The sequence below is a fragment of the Trachinotus anak genome, unplaced genomic scaffold (assembly GCF_046630095.1).
Source record: "Trachinotus anak isolate AG129_WGS33_773 ecotype Australia unplaced genomic scaffold, CSIRO_AGI_Tana_v1 ptg000007l, whole genome shotgun sequence".
NCBI classification, from domain to species: domain Eukaryota; kingdom Metazoa; phylum Chordata; class Actinopteri; order Carangiformes; family Carangidae; genus Trachinotus; species Trachinotus anak.
Window position 1 is genome coordinate 20945596 of NW_027273858.1, and position 14321 is coordinate 20959916.

General features: G+C 40.5%; 1 protein-coding gene across 2 annotated transcripts in view; it reads left to right on the forward strand.

The window, feature by feature from the left end:
- LOC139623256 (regulator of microtubule dynamics protein 2) overlaps positions 1-13099 on the forward strand; it is a 31774-nt gene extending 18675 nt beyond the window's left edge. For both annotated transcript variants that reach the window (XM_071481334.1, XM_071481333.1), the window contains exons 6-11: positions 7519-7594; positions 8165-8242; positions 9548-9646; positions 11289-11342; positions 11446-11526; positions 11656-13099. In XM_071481334.1, the coding sequence (XP_071337435.1) occupies positions 7519-7594; positions 8165-8242; positions 9548-9646; positions 11289-11342; positions 11446-11526; positions 11656-11709 (442 nt within the window). In that variant the 3' untranslated portion in view covers positions 11710-13099. The remainder of the gene's footprint in view (positions 1-7518; positions 7595-8164; positions 8243-9547; positions 9647-11288; positions 11343-11445; positions 11527-11655) is intronic.
- The last annotated feature ends 1222 nt before the right edge of the window (positions 13100-14321 follow it).

The following is a 14321-nucleotide window of genomic DNA, read 5'->3' on the forward strand; positions in this document are numbered from 1 at the left end:
GAAGGGGTTCAAATGGATGTTGAATTTTTTTTTTTTTTTTTCATTTGAAAAATCCACAATACAGTTTTATATCGGATTTCTTAACCTATTAAAAATACATGCACAAAGAATAAAGGTAAAACTGAAATGTGCATGCAATATCACCGACATATTAACAGAGAAAGACAATGCTGGGTTTAACATCGGGACAACTGTCAGCCATCAGCCCAACTATAACCACAACACAGACTAAGAGTGAGTCAGCAGGCAAAGTGTTAAATCACTTTTTTATTTAATGCAGGCGAATGGTAGATACAATCGTTTTGTTTAGTTTTTTTTATCCAGAAGAGAATGTTTAAAGGCATAAGTTTAGATTAAATGTTGGGTCTTTTGCCAATCTTGAATATTGGTTTACAAACTTGCAGTATATGGACAATAGAAAAATAACTGCATCTGCTCTTCCTCTTCCTTATTACGTAGTTTCCATTTTGTTTTTTAGCAGCAGTAATTTAGTAGAATATCTTCAATTGGAGGTGTTCATGACCATTGAAGTATATGGACAATCTCCACCATATGATTTTAAAAATTATTTTATTTGTTTTTAATTAGTGGAAATTTGCTAAAGTCATTTTATGGAGATACAGTATTTGCACAAGTCGGATCCAGTGAACTCCAGTGACCTAAAGCATTTTCACTCACACGATCGTTGAGTGACAGCTGAGCTGGTAGGGTGAAGAGGAGCATCTCAACAAACCTGCTCTGTTGTATCTGTACCTTGCAGGGCAAGTCCCAGGTGTTAGTCAACACACAGTGTCTCTGTGAAATATATAAACTCCGTAAGGTTGTACCACTTCAGGGGCTGGTCCTCCAAAAATGTTAGAATCTAGAACTAATATCTTAATGTGCTGACAGTGACAAAGTCCTGTTTCAGTGGCTTCTCCAAATGCAGCAGAAAAGTGCAGAACACAACATGTGTAACCTGTGCGGTCGTCGGGATCCCAGGTAATGAAACTAGGTTTGGACTTGACTGTCTGTTGAGTTGCTTTGGGAGAAGGAGCTGGTCGTCCGAAGGACCCTCTTTCATTACACAGCCATTGCATGCTGCTACACTATGAGCCATAAGAGCTTGGGACTGATCATACATGAGTAGGTTTAATTTATAATCTGATGTACATTACAAGTAAATTTATAATCTTTACATCACATTGTCGATCTGCTGCACAATGTCAGTGTACTGATTATTTATAGATTTTACCTTACCATTACATTTTGACAAAATTAGTACAATCAAGATGGCAAAATTTACAAGATTAAAAATAATAATGGGCTCATATTATTGTGGCTGATATGACAGTCAACTGTGCACAGAGTTTTCTACAGCCCGGCCAATATGTAAATTTAAGGAATCCCTATTTAAAGAGTTTTATATAAAATGGATATTTTAAAAAAAACATAATATTCACTTGTATATTGTCATCAGATTTTTTTAAAGGTCCCATATGGTATTATGGAAGATTTCCATTTGATTTTTGATTATAAAGCAGGTCTAGGTTCTATATTAATACTGTTTAAAGCCTCAGTTCACAGAGAAATGCACACAGCCTGTATTCAGAAACTGAGAAACTTAAAACCAGCCGTCAGGACTTCTGGAACTTTATGATGTCACAACAAAGCAGTCAGTGCTCTCAGCCATGCCCCAGCCCCCACTCACCTGGACCATCCAACCTTACAGGATTTGGTTTTTCTGAGTGTTTATCTGAAATCTGCTATATTTTTATTTGATCACTCAGAAAACAGTCAGCCAATCAGAAGAGAGGCTCAGATCCTCTCTTCTGATTGGCTCACTGACCTGTTGTTACTAGAGCTCCATGGAGAAGCCTGAGAGAGGAGATGTAAAGCTAAAATGAGATGGTTTTTGGTTCTTATAACCACAAATATATCTTCTTATGGAGATCAACTCTTCAAATAAAACACAGAAAAACTCTGCAACACTGATATTGGTTCTGGTATCTGTTGGGCTCTAGTGTTTCACATTCACAGAAGTTTATATTTAACCACTATTTGAAAAACCGTGCAGCTCATTCTGTAGGTTTGTATTTGTTTGTGTATTACAAAGTCAGACTGTTACATAGAACCAGGGATTACACTGAATAACTCAGAACTTTTAACCTACTGAGAACTGCTGATGTGCAGCTGGAATAAAACACTTCTAAACCATACTCATGCTGCCTCCGTCCTGAGCTTGTACACTGGCTGTTTGAAGACCTGAAGTGATGAATGAATGTGATGTCCAACAGTTATCACCTCATAAGATATCACACATACTTTCCTACTCTATCATGCACCAAATCTCTGTACTTTCCCCGGGCGAGGTGTGTGAGGAGTCTTTGTAGTTGGATGTGTATTGAGGCACTTGACTCACGCTTAAGTTTTTAACTCCCAGTGTATGTCAGAGTAGACTCCACCTATCCTCTCTCAGGTTTCATTCTTTAGAGAGCTGATGTGTGGACCACAAGTGGGATATACTGTGGTGTGAGGTGTTTTTTGGTGTGTAGGTGTGTAATGTGTGTGAGTGAGGAAGATGAGGTGCTTTCGTGACAGTGAGTGTGAGGCCTGTTTGTATAATCTGGGCTTGCTGACGGCTGGGAGATGTGATTGCATTCTTGTATCGCCGGCTTTGTTTATAGGTGCGTTTGCAATGATCCCTCCGTGTGAATTCAGCCCGTGGAAATCCCTGACTATAGGGCCTCTCTGATGGTACAAAGGCTGATGGATTAAGCAGGGAGCCTGTGGCAGTGCCAGTCAGAGGAGGGGGTTTTGGGGGGGGGGGGGGGGGTCACTTTGACCTCCACAAAGACAACTTTAATTTCAAACACGTGCCTGTGTTTGCAGCAGTCATCGTTTGTGTCACCGTGGCAGCATTGTGCTCTGTTCCCAGTAGCTGTGGAAACCCTGTGTGTGTGCGTGAACTTCAGATCTCGCTGTGGGAACACTTGACACACAGCCACAAATCCCACCTCCCATGCAAAGAAAACACTATCAGCTCATTCTGTCATGGACGAAGTATATCAGCGCTCTCCCACACACTGTCTCACACAAGTTGTCCTTGAATTCCTCAAGTTCCTCCTCCTGTTTCTGCACAAGTTTTAGCATGGAGTCTTGCCCTGGCCCTCTTTGTGTTTGAATGAGCTCTCTATGATTGGATTTGAAGGCTGAAATCAATCTGCTGTTTCCACCAAGCAGCTAACACTTAGGCCCTTTTGTTTTTGCCCAGTAGAGTGGGGGATTTCACTGAGCCGCGGTAAAAACGTGGACCAACCTTCTGCATTTAAGTGTTCTGTCCTTCTCTCATCTTCCCCTTTGTCATGTTTTGCTGCCGCCCACCTTTCCTCCTCCTCCTCCTCCTCCTCCTCTGCTTGATATTTCCCTTTTCTTGCATTAGACAGTCGAGGAGAGATAGTATTTCAACTCAGAGAAGGAAAGGATTAACAACAGCAGGTAGGCACCTGAGACTAGACACACCTCTCTACACCTTCACATCCCATTTCCTTATTTGCTCCCTCCCCTCACTTCTCTCCACCCCTACCTCTGAAGGCCTGCTGCTGTTTCACACAGTCACAATAGATTTGTTGCATAACACCAAAAACAACACACCATCTCCTGCACAGCACAGAAAAGTTCATCTAAGTTCATTTCACCTTTTTGTAAATTATAGACATAGAATACGGAAACACAGGATGAAGATGTGTTTTGATGCTAACTCCCCCCAGTCTTAACTCCACAGGGGGAAGTCCAGGTGCCAAGATGAGCCAACACTATTATAATTATGCTGACACTCATTGGTTAACATACTTCTCAGTAAGCACTGCCAGAATTGCCACATGCTGAATAATGTTCCAGCTACCCGATCTGAGGGAGGTAAAAATATATCTTGAGGTAGCATAGATGTTGAGCAATCTCTCCCACAGCCCTCACCTGGGTAATGTTCAATCTCAGTTATGATTACTATTCCTCCTTGGCATGCTACTCCAGTTACTTTCCTCATCCCACTAAGATTTATTGCATTTAATCACATCGGCATATCACAGCATGTTTCTAGAAAGGGAGGAATGACTAACTGGTTAGTGTAACTCCTCAAGGAAGATTGTAGCTAGCTGAAGTCGTCAGCTCATTATGGATACATTTATTATTTTGTTAATATTATTTTTTATTTTTTATTTTTATATTATTTTCTTCATCTATGTATAATTAGAACAGCGTATTCCATAAGGCTGCAACTAAAGATGATTTCTATTAGCACTTAATTAGCATGATTAATCAGTCAATCATGTGATTTTATCAGCTATTGTATTGCATGGCTGTGTCAATCAGCCGCTCTAGCAGCTAAATGATAATGTCAGCATGCTAACATGCCTCAACATTAAGATGCTAACATACGAACATATGTTTGGCAGGTTATGCTTACTATGTTCACCATCTTACTTTAGCATTTTAGCATGATAACTTATAATAGTTAGCACTAAACAGATGCTACAGGCTCAATGTCATTACATGTAGTTGTGCCAGTATTGGGCCATAAACCAAAGTATAGGACAAAGTGAAGATTTGATGATGATGGTGCTGTATGGACAGAGAAAGTTTTTATCTTGAGGGGGACATGAATGTCTTCAGTACCAGAAACCAAATCCTGCAAGTTTGGATGGTGGGTCCAGGTGGGCAGGGCTTGGGTCAGGGCTGAGAGCAGTGACTGTTTTGTTGTGACATCACAAAGTTGCAGAAGTCCTGACGGCTGGTTTTAAGGCTCAGTTTCTGAATACAGGCTGTGTGCATTTCTCTGTGGACTGAGGCTTTGATACTTTCACAGTATTAATATAGAACCTAGACCTGCTTCATAATCAAAACAGACATGGAAATCTACCTTTATACAACATGGGACCTTTTAAAGAGCTGTTCTAATGCACCAGCTCTTAAGCCGCAGTTGCTTTGATTTTCTCACTTTTTTTTAACGCAGCCAGATTGTGGACCCATTGGATACTGTGAGCAACTCTTACTTTTTGTATGAGTGGAGCTCAAAATTGGATTAAAATGCCGTGGCCAAGTGCGAACCAGCTGTGTCCTGGCTCCATTTCCTCACAGCAGACATTCAGTCACCTGTGATGGATTTGCTCAAAGCCTTTACATCCAGGGGTCTGTTTTGATTGGAAACCAAGCAGCACAACTGCAGACAGATAGCATCTCTGCTCCTGTGATGTTGTGGAGCTCTCCACTCATCGAGCGCCAACCAGCGGCAAAGCGGCCGCACCCTGGGCTACCTTGAGAAAATAAACACTGATCTTTTTAGTTGCAGTTACACACAATTCATCTGCTTTTGTTTGCTTTGCAGAGACTATTTAGGGCACCTCATAGTGATGTGGTTAGTACTTGTCTTATCACTGTTAATTTTCCACACCGCCCACAGTAATGGTGGTTAGCACGAAGATTAATGTTTGCATGATGTTTCACTCAATTGCAATCCACTGAATCATGTGTGTGTGTGTGGTTTTTTTTTTTTTTTTTTTTTTTTTTTGGACATTTTGTTCACTTACTAGATGAAGCGTTGTCAGCTGAAATCAAATCACAGTTTTTTACTTGTCAGAATGAAATATGAATTTATCTAACATTATCTTCATTTTGTAATTACCTGGTAATTTTGTGATATAATTTGCACACAATTTATTACATCTCACTCCCTTTTTTCTTGTTTTTTTTTTTTTTTTTTTGGGTTTATAATTTGTGTCAGCACGCTGTGCCTGATCACCATCGAGAGACAGAAATGGGTGAGAGTGACAAGAGAGAACAGTAGCCCACCACCAAATCATGCCCTGTTTAAAAAAAATCCATTCACACATACCAGACACCTCAGTGCACACACGCACAGTCGCAGATTCCATCTGTCATCAGCACCACCATGTCAGACGACACCGTCAGATGACCTTTGTGCACACTGATCCTTCAAATAAAAAGGTGTTTGTGTCACTCTGTGGTGTTTGACAGAGTACCAGCAGGATTAAAGCAGCCTTGCGGTGAACAGACTTTGATCAGCTCTCTCCTCTCCTCTCCAAACCCTCAGCGTCATGCTGACTTACAGATCCCGAAGCCGAAGTCGCTTCTTGTTTCCCTTCCACCTGTCCACTGGTCCAAGTCGGTGTATTAATTAGTGGGTGAGGGAATAAGGTGAAGCAGCTTATCTCTGCTGATGTTGTCTAATGAGGAGTCTCGTTAAGGAACAGTCAATGTTGTGGTTTTTCAGTGATTCATTGTTAGTGACCCAGAGAAAAGGCGGTGTGACTGAAAGGTGGTGCCAGACTTCTCCCACTATCCTCCCACCTATGTAAAATTTAACTACTCGACTTCTGTATTGCAGTCAGTCAGGACTGGACAACCAAGAACTGTTGCTGTCATTGTAAATCCTAGAGTTTATAAGTGGTCAGAAAATGTGAGATTCTTTAAGTTGGATTTTAAGTTTTAATATTGTACATTATCCACTGAGAATAATACATTGTTTTAAGTGTAGTAAAAAATAATTACACATCTTTTGCAACTTTCTTCTAAATTTATTCCGGCCATTGACTTACACTGATGTTTATTCTGCTCTGTATAAAGATGTGGCAAAATGACACACAAATGATCTTGTAAGGTCAAAGGAAGGTCAAAGATTCAAGTTGCTGGACCAACTGAGTGGCTTGATTATGGAATGGTGTTGAGGTGCCCTTGTGCAAGAAATTTGATCCCCAACACATGGTGGTCCACATCCCAAGGAACAAGTGTTTACAGCTGGTCTAAACAGCCACACTTGAACATCATATGTCATAGAAAGGGGCACCAGGCAGTAATCATTCAGATACATAGACAATGGTATACACTGTCACAGTCATTCTTAAAAGCCATTCATGGTGTTGTTCTTGTTTGTTAACACAAAAGGTGACAGAAGTAATTGTACAAAGAATACAAAAAGACAAAGTTCAAACACTCTGCACACCTGGAGAGTGGCTCTTTGAAGTCAGCGTGTCCATGTAGCTCTCTCCAGTGAAATCTTCCAAAAAAAAAAAAAGAAAAACTATAAAAAATTTCAATTCCAATTTTTCGCTTTTCATTTTTCATTCTGATGTTGGAAAAGTGAGAGCAAAGGGGGTTTAAGACACTATTCAACCATCCAACAAGCACTTTGATTAACATACATTTAATCTTGTGAATCTTTATGTTCATCCCAGTGTGACTTTATCTCACTGGGATGTAAAACTTGGTGTCATTTTCCATTGTATGAAATTTTTCTGTTGTATAAAAGTAACCTCCTTCATCTGCTTACTTTTAATATTAAAATCTTAAAATTGGATTTAAAAGAACAAAATAACATTCATATTTTAAAACTACTGTTTGTAAACCACAGCTGTTTTGCAGTTCTTTACATTTTGTCCCAGTTTTTTCTTGGAGCATTTGGGGGCATCTGTAAACAGTGTAACCTGCAGACCACTGACATCACTATATCTGGTCTCTGCACAGGTACGCCATCATGTGTGGGATTATGGCAGAATATGACACAGTACAGAACAAGATAAAGAACGGATACATCTTCAAGGTGAGTTGTTGTTTAATACAGTTTTCTAATCATATGTTGTCTCTGCACATTCTGAAACATACTATTTAATGTTTGCGCTACTGTTGTACATTTTTCATATATATGTTGGACCTTGCTTCCCGCATGTACTTAGAGTAGAGGGGGATGGCTACTCATATCACTTAAGCCACTCCTGTAGTCATTCAGTTGCATAAGACAGAGTGTGGAACAACAGCACGTAGCATTTTATCTACTGTCAGCAGCTTCCCAGAAACACTGTTTACCTGCAAAACTCTTGACAGGTGAAATGGAGAAAGATAGAGAGCTGGGGAGGGAAGATGTGAAAAAAAAAACCCGAATCAGAGAGAGGGAGAATGGAAAAGAAGGAGGGTGCGTGACAAACTGGAGTGTGTGGTCGCTCTGCGAGATCGCGTGTGTGAGGTGTTTGTGAAATACTTGTGGGTTGGTGAAGCAGGACAGATCAGGTCAGAACAGAAGGCAGTGAAACAGCAGCCGTGTCATGAATCAACAGTGAAAATCTTCTCCCCTGTCTGTCTGTCTGTCTCTCTGTCTGTCTGTCTGCCCTTCCAGGATCACCTGGATAAAGCCATTGAGCTGAAGCCCCAAGACCCCATGTCCTACTACCTGCTGGGCCGCTGGTGCTACGCTGTATGTGACCCTCCTCACACACAACACGTCTGTCTCTCCCATCTCTCCTCACACCGGCAGACAGTGAATTTATTGAGGCTGACATGTCTGCAAGGCCTCCCACCTCCCTTTGCTAACCCACCCATGATTTCCCCCCATTCATTCCCACTGAGATTTCCCTGATTCGTAATATAACATACTGTGGAGATATTTACTTCCTGTTTCTGTTCATGCTCTTTCAGATGCAGCTCATTGTTGTTTCTCTGATGTCCTATCTGTTAGTCATTTAATTACTATTATTTCTTATAATAACATGTGATGAAGAATTATTGACCTTTAGATATAAAGGTTTACAGACGTTTTGCTGTTGTGTTCCTGTTGTTGTCACATCCCTTGTCAAACCAAGTCCCTGTAGTGTTGGTACCGGAGAAGGAGTGTGTTACAGTGCAAACTTCGTGGAGCAGTAACACCTGATATTTTCAGGGATTGAGTTTTATGGGCTCTCTGTGGTGCATTGATGTTCAACAATGATCCACTGTTTGCATTCAGCCAGCGGTTCTGTTTGAAAAGCCCTGCGATGATGCCACAGCAACACTACACCTGCAATTAGACATTGCCCTGGTGAATGGTGTGTGTCAGGAACATTACATGTTTGACCCAGGCCTCTCCTGGCCATTATCATCATCTTCTGCGAAAAAGGATCATTAGAAAAGTATCAATGGAAAAGGAAGCGGAGGTCGTGGAAAAACTGGAGGAGTCACAGTCTGGAAATGTTGTTTCTCTGTCCAGGGATAGTTTAGAAAAATGATATGTAACTGATCCTGTGGAGAAATTCATTAAGTTTGTTTCTGTTAACTGCTAAAGCACTTGATTTTATGGTTGGTTGATCAGAGACATAATAACTTTAAGTGATTGAAGGATATAAAAGGAAAAACCTCCGCATTACATTATATCTCAAGAGATGGCAGCAACATGCCTCAGCAGGACCTGAGAAATTCAGCTGTTGGCTTTATTTTGTAACTCTGATGAGATGTTCATTAACCTCTTAAAAAAAAAATCTTACCACCATTTGAAGTCTTGTTTTTGCTGACCTCCAGTGGTTTCACGTGTGGCCTTGCTGCAGTGAAGCATGGCTGTACTCCAGGATCACTGTGACATCACTGCTGGGTGGGGTTGCAGCTACAACAAACTAATGTCTGACCACAAACAACCACACCCAGCGTGAGAAACCAGCCTGAAACTTTTAACCAGAGAGGGCAGTCAAACTCTCTCTTAAACTAATTTGCAGAGTTGTCTTGTAACTGAAGGTGTGTGGTTGTTCTCCAGGTGGCTCAGTTATCATGGATCGAGAGGAAAGTCGCGGCCACGTTGTTTGGAGAACCTCCGAGTGCTACAGTTGATGATGCACTGAAGAATTTTCTTAAGGTACTTTTTTAAGATCAGTGTTCGACTTATTAAGGATGGAGTGTGCTCAAGACTAACTAGTTCTTACAATGTGACGTTCACAGCTGAATGAAGAAGTGTTAAAAGCTGTTTTGCTCCACATTAAAAATCTTGAAGTGCGCGTGTTTTCTCACCTCTGCACACCTGCACAAACACAACATGAGATGGGAATTAGAAGCTGACAGATTTAGGGGGATCCTGTGGGTCATGGGATTCCCGCGGGATGGGAGCCAATTTCACTCGCCTGCTAGCATCTAGCCATTGCCTGCATATGAGGCGTTTAGGGAATATCTGTAAACTGTAGCTACAGAAAATAACCGGGGTTATAGTCTCCCCCTCTAAACTGCACGAGTCTCTGCAGGCACATTGGTCACAGGCCCCCCCACCACCACCTAGTCAACCTGTGGGAAACACTGTAAAAGAAATAGACTCAGAGTGGAGTCATAGTCCCAAAACCGGAACAGGATGGGACAGGACAGAATCATTCTTCCAGGACTAGGATGGGACTGGAATTTTTTTTTCTCCTCCTTAACACTGGGACTTGACAGGAATATTTTTGTGGTCGTTGGATGGAACAGGAGTGAATATTGCCTTCCATGTCACCCTCTAGTGGGAATGACTTAAGAAATTATTTTAGAAAGCTTGTTGAATGCAGCTGCCCAATCCTTAAAGATGCTGCATAAAGAGAGCTTTCAGTGTTGGTCGGTGATCCGACAAACACCTTGTTAACTATAAAAACTTAACTAGAGGATAATTGCACAAAAGTAGAGGCTGATATAGAGACTGATGTTTATTTTCATACAGATCATGTTCTCCCCTGAGCTGTCCTGGTTGTTAAACGTATGGGTGCAACTTGCCTGTAATTCAGAAAAGCGTAATCTGAGTTCCCACATTTCAAATGTTTATATAGTAAAGAAATTAATTTTGCTTCTGGCCAATATTCCTACGTGCTCGCCTCCTCCTCACGTCTTAAGTGTCTTACTCATCAATTTGATTTTGAGCAGACCCGTTAGGACACGTTGCTCGTGACACTGGATTAGAGCCTCCGGTGAGACTGTCGAGCTTTAACAAATACGTCCTGCGAGGTTCCAGCAGATCCCTGGCCTCTAACCTGTGGTTATCTGCACTCGACTAACTGTGGTGTTGCAAAGGACAGAGTCAGTATGAGTCAAGGAAAATGTCTCTTGCATTTGTAATGATACAGATACAACTTTCATGTGTGAAGATGGGTTTCTTCATGTTAATAGAGAGAGAGAGAGAGAGAGCGCCCATATCAAAATACCAGTACCTTAGAAAGGATGAAAACCAAAGATTACCATAGTTATTGAAATCTTTATTTGCATGAGCAAATTTGAACACTGACAGTTTAAATTTCACGTCATACATTTTTCTCTTTGCTGACATGGTTTTTGAATGTGAGCGTCTTTCACTCTCATGACAGTACATCCAAGGAACCAGGCGTTTAATTAAGACCTGTGTTTATTTGACAAATCTGCAGCCACACCAGGACAGTAAAAGGGACTCGGACTCTAATGTATATACCAGCACTGGTACTGGTGAATTTTTGGAACATAAATACAGTTGCATTTGTATGATGAACCTTTTTATCTGTGTTTTTATTCAGGTTGAGGAGATCCAACCAGGATATTCCAAACTCAACTACGTGTTTCTAGCCAAGGTCAGTACCAGAAACTTTATGTCACTGCCATCTGGTGAAATGTGGACCGTTCTGTGGGAACCTACTGGGTCTGCAGTACAGTTTTTGTTCTTTTCCTTGGCAGTGCTACAAAGACCTGGGGCAGAGGGAAAAGGCGAGGAAGATGTATGAAGCTGCTTGTTCAATGAACACCGTCTCCAAAGAGGTAGACCCCATCGCTGTCACTGAAAGGCTGCGTTAACATCTACCTTCCTTCTGCATTTTCTCATCATTCTTTACAACAATGTATCATAAATAAGACATGTTTTATTCTGCTTTAAATCTTTCTCCTCAGGATGAAGAGGCGCAAAAGGAGCTGGACTTACTCTGCCCAGTGCTTGGAGTGTGACAACACAGCGCAGTAGCAGTAGCAGCAGTAGTAGTAGTATTAGTAGTGCTGTGTGTGTGTGTGTGTGTGTGTGTGTGTGTGTGTGTGTGTGTGTGTGTGCGCACGTGGATATAGTGTGCACTGGGAGGCCATCGTGTTAATTCACTCTGTGAGTGGAGGGAGGTGTGATGTGGCATTTTATCACCGATGGGAGCAACAGGCTCCCACAGTCGGAACCATCCTTTTTAAATCAGACTTTATTCTTTTATTCTTTCTATTCTTTTTATTCTTTATTTCTTTTAATGGTGGAAAACAAAATTCACGCACCTGGTTGTACTAAATCAGCGAGATCATTTGTTTTTCCCTAAATAATCAACTCTATCCAAGTGTTTCAGATGGATTTTTGTTGATTTTAATTGAGCAGAAACTGGATGAATCATTAACCAGTCAGTGTGATTGTTAGTATTTATATCTGCTGTCCTGCAGCATGTAGCAGCTGAAGTCTGATTGCTCTGAGTTTCCTTGACAACAAAGACCTGTCACTTTTTGCGACAGTGACCCATGGGACTTGCTTTTCCTTCCTCTTCCGTCCTGTTTTTTGTTGTGTCTCCCACCACACATTCAAGTGGCAATAACAAAAGCACATCAGACAATGGCGCACCCAAACAAAGGAATTGCGTGACCACTGGACGAACTCTTGCCCTCACTCCGCCGTCATTCAGACCAGCATCAATGCTCAGTGGCTACATTTACATGCAGGCTTTGAAAAATAATTTCATCATGCAGTAAACTCATTTATAGGCATTATATATTGCAGCCTTATGCTAAAATAAAAAGCATCAATCGTACCCCATAATGACAAAGCAAGAACTGAATTTTAGACATTTTTGCTTTCACTTTAACATAACTATTCAGACACTTTGCTATGACCCTTGAAATTTAGCTCAGCTGTCCCCGATTCTCTTGATAATCTCTGAGATGTTCCTACACGTGTTTATACAAAGTCTCACAGCTGACGATGCAGAGCAGAGCAAAAACCACAACATGAGGTGGAAGGAGCTGCCTGCAGAGCTCAGAGACAGGACAGTGTGAGGCATTAACTTCATACTGATGAGGGATTCTTTATTATTTTTATTTTAGCATGAGACTGCAACACAACAGAATGTGAAAAAGTGAATGGGTCTGAATACTTTCTGAATGCACTGAATCACTCACTGAAACATTTCATCCTGAACTACTGGTGGACTTTTCACACATGAACATATCACAGTTTACTGATACAACATTTTTCAATCCCTGGTTTTCAAATGACCCTGGATCAGAATCTGAGACTGTCCACCACAAGTCCTGTGGTTAATGTGCTCTCTGCCATGTTCCCCAGATCATTTAAAAAAAAAAAAAAAGCAAAGAACCCATCAACGATTTCAGTGAGGGTTTTCATAAATCCTTTGATTTTTCACATCTTCCTGTCTTTATATTGTTTTTAAATTGCTGTAATTCTAAAGTTAATTTTATTAAGACATCTGTTTTATTACAGACTTTTTCCAATGTTAAAAAAAAACATGGAGAGCCATCCTAAACACACCACCCCAACTTTTTAAAAAGGGTTTAATGTTTATAGAAGGCTCTTGTTACACTGCATATAAACAGCACCTGATTATGTTTTCTCATGTTTCAGTTCATGTAAAAAACATCCACGCAGTGATTTTTTTTTTATCCCTGAAATGACAGATTATGATGCTCAGGATCATTAGCAGACTGAAGATCAAAGAGCAGATGAGGTTGTTTTAAAATGACCTGACTGAGCCATTGAAGGAGAGATGAAGGGCAAGTTGTGTTTTTTTTTACCGTGGGAGCTTCTCTCTGTGTGGGACTGATGGCTCTTCAGTAAAACTGTAATGAATGGGGGGGTGATGGTGCATGTGATCATGTGATTACATTCCAGGCTTGATAACGCCACTAAAATGTGGTTGAATATTTAATTTTAATCATTCCTAATTGTTATGTGAATGTTTGTCATGTGATGCATTTTAGACTTGGATATTGTGTGAAACTTTCAAGTTTTGTTTACTCTAGGGATTTTTATTAATTTACAGTCTGGTTAACTATATGTAATTTAATGTTTTAATGGTACTTTCATTGGGGAAATTACAAGAACTGTTTGTATTTGTCACTTTACATATTTTTCTACCAGCACCATGAATGTATTTGATTTTTTTTCAAATGCCAAAGCAAGTAACATTCATCAAGCTTATATAATATCTGATACACTACATAGAGATTATGTGTACTGAATGATAGATGATACTGGAGTCTATAATTAAATATGTGCAATCCAGTTTGTCATTTGTCTTGCCTGATTGACTTCCTCAGCTTGTTTGTGCCCACGATCGTTTTATTGCTTTTATAAAGAAAAGTTTATGGAATCTGTAACTTCTAATTAAATTTTAGTCATGTTTGTTATAAACTAAACTGATCTGGAGCCAAAATCAACAAAAAAAATGTACCAAGCATGCTCCTGCATGAGTGTAAACCACTGTGGGATTTTAAGACCTCTATTCCCTTCTCTCCAGACTGTACCTTTTGTGCCAGGCCAATTGGGAATTAGTTACTGGATCAGATTCAGGCCAGCG